At 42.0% G+C, this 8,132-nt stretch overlaps 1 protein-coding gene across 1 annotated transcript; it reads right to left on the bottom strand.

The window, feature by feature from the left end:
* Positions 1-3,260: 3,260 nt before the first annotated feature.
* Positions 3,261-4,763, bottom strand: LOC110686575. The gene has a single exon (XM_021863186.1). The coding sequence runs from the start codon at positions 4,761-4,763 to the stop codon at positions 3,261-3,263; it is 1,503 nt and encodes a 500-aa protein (XP_021718878.1).
* Between the last annotated feature and the right edge of the window lie 3,369 nt (positions 4,764-8,132).

The following is an 8,132-nucleotide window of genomic DNA, read 5'->3' as shown; positions in this document are numbered from 1 at the left end:
CACTACAGTATAAGTTCGGTCGAACCTCCCAGGGGTTCGGTCGAACCTTCTGCCAGAATGCAATATTTTTGTTTTTGGCAGAATGTTGCCATAAATCCTTGAAAATGCTGCAGTGGCCGAACATAAAGTGGTTAGGCCAAACTCCCATAAAGAATCACGCAAGTAAAAATAGTCATTAACACACATCTAAACACCATACAATCATGCTAGATGCAAAGTATATCAAAAACCCAAGCACAATCAAAACTCAAAAATCCCAACAATCCAAAGTTGTAGATGGAAAAATAGAAGCAACATGAAAAGAAAAAGTAGAAAAGGGTTAGAGACTCGGGTTGCCTCCCGGGAGCGCTTTTAGTTAACGTCGTTAGCTTGACGTTCCTTGAGTTGCTCAAGGAGGGTCGAATTGACGATGCACATCAAGAAGTGTCATAGAAATTGGTTCATCACTTGGGAATCCTTCATAATAGGGCTTGAGACGGTGACCGTTGACTTTGAAAGGAGAGTGGCTGTCTTGGGAGATTTCGTAGGCTCCATATGGAAACACTTTCGTGACAATGTACGGCCCACTCCACCTTGACCTAAGTTTGCCCGGGAAAAGCTTCAAGCGGGAGTTGAATAGGAGGACTTTTTGGCCTTTGACGAATTCCTTCTTGACAATTTGAGCATCGTGCCAAGCCTTAGTCCGCGCCTTATACATGCTTGCGCTATTGTAGGCATTCATCCTCAACTCCTCTAACTCATGTAGCTTTAGAAGCCTTTGCTCACCCGCACTATGGAGATCATAGTTGATTTGCTTGATTGCCCAATGCGTTCGATGCTCCATCTCCACGGGCAAATGACAATTTTTCCCATAGACAAGCTTGTAGGGAGTGGTCCCTACTGGAGTTTTGAAGGCGGTCCCATAAGCCCATAGTGAATAAATGAGTTTGGAGGACCAATCCTTCCTTGTCCTAACAACCGTCTTCTCCAAAATCACCTTGAGCTCTCTATTGGTGACCTCCGCTTGACCACTCGTTTGAGGGTGGTAAGCAAGCCCTCGCTTGTTAGACACCCCATACTTATCAAGTAGTTGAACGAAGGTGTGGTGCTTGAAATGCGATACCCCATCACTAATTATTGCTCTTGGAACACCAAATCTCGGGAAGATCACTTTCTTGAAAAGATTGACCACCACCTTAGAGTCATTCGTTGGAGAAGCCACAGCCTCCGCCCACTTAGACACATAATCAAAGGCGACCAAAATATACTTGTTCCCATGTGATGAAATGAAAGGGCTCATGAAGTCTATAGCCCACACATCAAAAACTTCAAGCTCAAGGATGGGGTTTTGCGGCATTTCATCCCTTCTAGAAATATTCCCTATCCGTTGACATCTATCACAAGTTTTGACAAATATCCACGCATCCTTGAATAGAGAAGGCCAAAAGAGCATAGATTGAAGGACCTTTGAGGCGGTCTTTTGAGCACTCATATGCCCACCACAAGGAGAAGAGTGGCACATATGGAGAACACTTTGAACCTCTTCGTTGGGGACGCATCTCCTCAACAAACCATCGACCCCTCTTTTCAATAAAATGGGATCATCCCAAATGTATCTCTTGGCCTCATGCTTGAGTTTTTGACGTTGTTGCGAAGTGAAATCCGGCGGTATGGCACTAAAAGCTAAGTAATTCACAATATCCGCATACCACGGCTCCGATTTCACTTCAAGGACATAAAGCACATCATCTCTTAGAGCGTCCTCTATTGGCAAGCCATCATCTTCAAACCTTGCACCGCCCAACCTTGAGAGGTGATCCGCCACCACATTCTCGGCTCCCTTCTTTTCTCTCATCTCATAATCGAAGTCTTGGAAGCCTAAAACCCATCTCAACAACCTTGGTTTAGCTTCCTTCTTCCCTATCAAATATTTGAGAGCCGAGTGGTCGGTATACACAATTGTCTTAGAACCAATGAGGTAGGTTCTAAACTTCTCGAAAGAATGGATAACCGCTAGGAACTCCTTCTCGGTAGTTGTGTAGTTTCGTTGGGCATCATTGAGAGTTTTAGACAAATAATGTATGACATGAATTTTCCCATCCTTTCGTTGTCCAAGAATTGATCCAATGGCCTCTTCGCTTGCGTCGCACATGAGCTCAAATGAAAGAGACCAATCCGGACCTTGGAAAATAGAAGCGGTGCAAAGGGCTTCTTTCAACCTACAAAAGGACTTATGACAAGAATCATCAAACACAAACTCCTTATCTTGTTGCAATAGGGATGTGAGAGGCTTAGCGATCATTGAAAAATCTTCAATAAAGCGCCGATAGAACCCGGCATGGCCAAGAAAAGACCTCACTTCCCTCACGTTGGTGGGGGGAGGAAGTTTTTCGATGACCTCAACCTTGGCTCTATCAACCTCAATGTCAGCATGGGAAATTTTATGCCCCAGAACAATCCCACTTTCCACCATAAAGTGGCACTTTTCCCAATTCAACACGAGGTTAGCCCTCTCACACCTTTCTAAGCAACGAGATAAATTAGATAGACAATCTTCATAGGTGGCTCCTCCAACGGAGAAGTCATCCATGAAGACTTATATCTCATCCTCAATCATATCACTAAAAATGGACATCATGCAACGTTGGAATGTAGCGGGGGCATTATAAAGCCCGAAAGGCATCCTACGATACGCATAAGTACCGTAGGGGCATGTGAAAGTCATCTTCTCTTGATCCTTGGGGTCAATCGGGATTTGGAAAAATCCCGAGTAACCATCAAGGAAACAATAGAAGGAATGCTTTGTAAGCTTTTCCAACATTTGATCAATGAACGGTAGTGGAAAATGATCTTTGCATGTACTTGTGTTAAGTTGGCGATAGTCAATACACATGCGCCAACCGGTAACGAGTCTAGTGGGTACTAGTTCACTACCGTCATGCCCCCTTTCTTAGGCACAACTTGCACGGGAGATACCCAATCACTATGAGCAATTGGGTAAATAATTCCCGCATCAAGAAGCTTAGCCACTTCCTTCCGCACAACCTCTTGCGTGGAAGGGTTAAGCTTTCTTTGCCTTTGCCTAACGGATTTGGCATCTCCCTCTAGATCAATTTTGTGCATACTTAAAGATGGACTAATACCTTTGATATCATCAATGGTATAACCCAAAGCTTTCTTGTGTTTTCTCAAAACATTGATCAAGAGGGAGGTTTGCTCTTCCGTTAGGTTAGAATTTACAATCACGGGGAAAGACTCATCGGGACCAAGAAATGCATACCTCAAGCTAGAGGTTTCAAGTCTACCTTTGGTGCTCCCTTACCATTGGGGCTCTCTTCTCTTTCTTCAACTTGAAAGAGGTCATGAATGTAAGGAGCCTCTTCTTCCATGCTCGCGCCCTTGCACTCCTTCTTGCTTTCCTCAAGCAAATTCTCATAGAATTGTATGACTTCTTTGTTAGTACCTATATTTGATTCATTCAACAACACACTTTCAAGAGGATCATTAGTAGAATGCAAGTGGGAGCGAGAAAATTCATCAAGAACCGTATCAAGAACATCTACCCTAAAGCATTCACCACTTGAGGAGGGTTGTTGCATGACATTATTCAAATCAAACTCAATAGAATCATTGTCAATTTTCAAGGATATCTTCCCCTCCTTCACATCGATGATAGCTCTAGAAGTAGCTAGAAATGGCCTACCCAAAATTATAGGAATCCTCTCATCCTCATCCATCTCTAGCACACAGAAATCCACGGGGAATGTGAACTTTCCTACCCTAAGGGGAATGTCCTCAACTTTGCCCATGGGGAACTTAACGGAACGGTCCGCTAGTTGGAGAGTAATGTTAGTGGGAGAGAGGGTTCCTGCACTAAGCTTTTGGTAGACAGAATAGGGCATGAGACTCACACTTGCTCCTAAATCACACAAGGCTTTATCAAATTCAATGCCATTGATAGAACAAGGGATGGAAAAGTTACACGGATCTTTCAATTTGGTAGGTAGTTTGTTGGAAATAATTGCACTACAATTGGCGGTCAAACTCACCGTCTCATACTCCCTTCTCCCACTCAAAAGATCTTTCAAATATTTGGAATAGTGGGGCATTTGCTTCATAGCATCAATAAAAGGGACGGAGATATGCAAATCCTTAATGACTTCCAAAAACTTCCCAAATTGGGCATCAAGTTTAGCTCTCACAAATCGTTGTGGAAAGGGTAGCTTCTCCTCTCTAAGTTGGCGATTTAGGGGCAAAGGGGTGGCTTCTTTTTCCTTGGGCACCTCAACATGTTTTTCCTTTTCAACACTTAATGGCTCATTGGGTTTTTCACCCTCATTCTCTAACTCCACCTCTTCTTGGGGTTCTTCCTCAATTAAAGGTTCACTCCCTGCTACCTTCCCACTCCTTGTTGTCACGGCATACAAAGGTTTTGGGTTGACTCCTTGACTTGGGATGTGAGAAGAAGAAGAAGAAGAAGAAAGGGATGAATTAGATGCAAGTTGAGAAATTTGGGTCTCAAGCATTTTCATATGAGCATTGGTTCGTTTTTGGGCCTCTTCATGTTTCTTTTGATCTTCCTCACGCATTTTTAAAAGAGCATCTAATTTAGCCATCACGGGATCTATTGGAGGGGCTTCAAGTTGAAGAGGTTGTTGAGGTGGAGGAAGTTGGGGTTGATGGAAACCCAGAGGCCTATTAGTTTGGGCATAGTTAGAAACAAATTGGCCCCTATTGCCTCTGGTGCCTTGGTTAGGAACATTTCTTTGTTGATTATTTCCCATGTTACCTTGGTCACCAAAATTTTGATTTTGATGGTCATGGTATCGGGAATTAGGTTGTTGGTTTTTATTACCATACCCCTTTGGTTAGAGTAGCCTCTTCCATTGAAATTGGAAGGGCCTCCCCCACCATGGTATTGGTTATCATAACCACCACCACTTTGGTTCCAACCACGGTTTCCACCTTGATTCCAATTCCCCATTTGATTGGAGTTTGGCCTCAAGTTTCCTACATTTCCCATTCTAGGAGCAAAATTCATAGCATTGACATTTTCCATATTACCATCATGTTCATGGGAAGGGTTTGAACTTCATAAGCATATACACAATGAGAGGTATCATGATCATAGGTTTCATAATTAGAACAAAACATGCATCCTTGGGGCATTGTATTGTAAGAAGAGGGGGAGGAAGTATCCAGACCATTGCCTCCCTTGGTTGAAGGGGAGGTATTACCATGAGGGTTGGACCTTTCTTTCATCAATTCATCCATTTGCTTGGTCATTTTGGAGATTTGGGTAGAAAGTTTGTTGATTGCGTTGGCTTGCTCCAATGCATAAACACCCTTGCTAGAAGTAGCATCCCTTTCTCCTTCGTACCAATCATCATAGTGCTTTGCGGCCTCCTCTATAATACACTCCACTTCATGCTCTCCTTTGTTCATGATTGGACCACCGGCCGCGGCGTCTAGGGTTATTCTTCCTTGAGGTGTGAGACCTCCATAGAAAGTGTGAATGAGTTGATACTTGGGTATCCCATGGTGTGGGCATTGACTTTGAAGCTCTTTGTATCGTTCCCATGCCTCACTTAGAGACTCACCACTCTTTTGGCGAAAACCTTGAATCAAAGACCGAGCCTCGGCGGTCTTCCTATGGTTATAAAACCTCCTCAAGAAAGTCGTAGTCACTTGGTCCCATGTTGTGAGAGAATTAGGGGGCACCTCCTTCTCTAGCCATTCTAGACCTCTCCCAATTAGCGAAAATGGAAACATTTTGAGGCGAATATATTCTTGAGTCACTCCATTGGCCTTTATTGTGTCACAGTATTTCTCAAACTCTTTTAGGTGCTCATGAGGACTCTCAAACTTTCCACCCGAGAATTGTTTCCTCTCAATTAAGGCAATCAAATTAGGCTTGATTTTGAAATTGTTGGCTTGAGTAGTAGGAGTTAGGATCCCACTTTGCGCTCTAAAAGCTTCGAGGGCCCCAATATGACTCAAAGGCGTATTCTCTCCCATTTTAGAACCTTCTTCACTCTCAAACTTATAGGTTTAGAAAGGGTTGATTTCTGAACTCGAAGATGATTTAGGGCTATCTAATTCTTCACTTGAGGGTGAAGAGGGTGGAGTATCTTCTAATTCTCTTACTCCTCTCGTTGGAGTGTGGGAATTTCTACTCCTTGCTCTTTCTTCTCTTCGAAGTAGGGACAAAGACCTCTCTAGCTCTAGATCAATGGGAATCAAAGATCTTGAGCGGTTTTGTCCTCTTTTCATACAACAAAGCTAAGAAGAACGTAAGCACTGACAAGTAACAAAAGTATCAAACACTAACAAATAAAGATGAGATAGTCTCAACCAAGCAATGAAATAGCAATGGAAACCGTATCCCCGGCAACGGCGCCAATTTGACAAGGCAATAATCGTGTCGTTAAGCGACTACACCTAAATCAAATGAATTTATAACGCTCTACTGACCTAATACGTGTATAGGGTAAATAGAGGGGTCGAACCACAGGGAGAAATGCTTAAGCACTGCATTCATTACCTAGGGTCTAAGGTATCTCGGAACAAGAAGTGTGAATAACTAGAAGGTTAAACTAAGAACGAAATGGATTAAAATTAATATAGCTAGGCACCAAGGGAAATGGGTAGGTGAAGTTGACTCTTGATCATGCAATAACAAAGTAGCATATCAATGGTAAACTAAACATGCATGAATACCGAAGTAAAGGGGTCCAATCTAACCGCCTTCCGGGGTTAATTGGTTTCTCCTAACATAGGCTCTATGTTTCCACATTAGAACCATATATTAGAAGGTGCAAACAAAGAATTTGATCCAAAGTGGACATCTAATGAACCTGTTGCTTTAGTCTTAGAGACTCTTGGGTTTTTCCCATTCACAAAGAAGGGTGAAATTCTATGCTGCATTTCATGGGAAGATTGAAGATTGGTACACGGTTGGCTAGCATCACATTTTGGACGCATTTCATGACTATTTTGGGCGTGTGGATCCTAGGCCATTTACTATCTATTATTAACTTATGTGCTAGTTAATGTTGCTGAAATAATGCCAAGAATCTAGCTCTTGGCCGGTTGTAATGGGGGGGTTATCAATAGGTTTTATTATGCTTTCATTACTTAGGTTAAATCAAGGCTTAAATCAAGGAGGAAACCATTGGCTGTTGGCCTTTCATTCTTGGACGGTTTTCCTTGGCTTTTGGTGTGCTTTTGCTGCTCCTTTCCTCTATAAAAGGGAGAGCAAAACAGAAATTAAAAGGCAGTTTTGAGATTTGATAAAAAACCTTGTGTTTATAGCATTTTAACTTAGAGTTTGTCTCAAGTTCAAGTGTTCCCTTATTGCTTTGAGTGAGTCTTGAGTGATAAGCTTAGGAGAGATTGAGTGAGTCTTATCTCTGGCCTAAAACCCCAAAACTTTGAGTGTGTCCTTGAGTTTTGGCCGTTTTATCTTGTTCCATGATATTTGAGTATTCTAACTATAAGTATTTCTAAATCCATCAACCCATATTCGGGAGGGGGTATTTAGATTTACATCATCTGGTATTTAGATTCACAAAAATTTTCAGATATTTTGGAATCTTTCTGCTAATAAACTGGGCAGGTTTTTCGCAGCAGCGCAGAAAAGAGGCAAAACCGGGAAGGCAGAATTCAATTGAAGATTTCTCCCTCATCCGAAAAGCTTTTGAGGAATTTCTTTTTTGCAAATTGGTTGTTTTGATCTGAATATTCTGAATTTGTAAGCCTTTGAGAGTCTAGAGGCAATTTTCGTTTTTCATTTTGTCTCTAATTTCGGCAGTTTTCATTGTACTTGTAATATCCAAGCAAAAATAGTGGAAATCATGTCTAGTGAGGAGCTTGCTAGAATGTTGCAAGTAATCACTAAAAAATTGAAGAATTTGGAGAAAAAAACAGAAGAGAGTGAAGTCTCTAGGGCACAACAAGATACTAGGATGGATGCCATATCTGATATGCTCCTTAGAGCCACTAGGAAAATAAATGAATTAGAGGAGGAGGATGAAAATAGTGGTAACAATTTTAGACAATTTGATGAAGATAGGGGTCTAAAAATTGATATGCATGAATTTGATGGAGGGCATGATTGTGAGGTTTTCTTAGATTGGGTTAGGCAAATTGAA

This window comes from Chenopodium quinoa, unplaced genomic scaffold, assembly GCF_001683475.1.
Source record: "Chenopodium quinoa cultivar QQ74 unplaced genomic scaffold, ASM168347v1, whole genome shotgun sequence".
NCBI lineage: Eukaryota > Viridiplantae > Streptophyta > Magnoliopsida > Caryophyllales > Amaranthaceae > Chenopodium > Chenopodium quinoa.
This window is presented reverse-complemented; position numbering and strand designations above follow the sequence as displayed.

Coding starts and splice junctions, on each gene's coding strand:
- LOC110686575 (XM_021863186.1), bottom strand. CDS start 4,763: ATGGGAAATAATCAACAAAGAAATGTTCCTAACCAAGGCACCAGAGGC.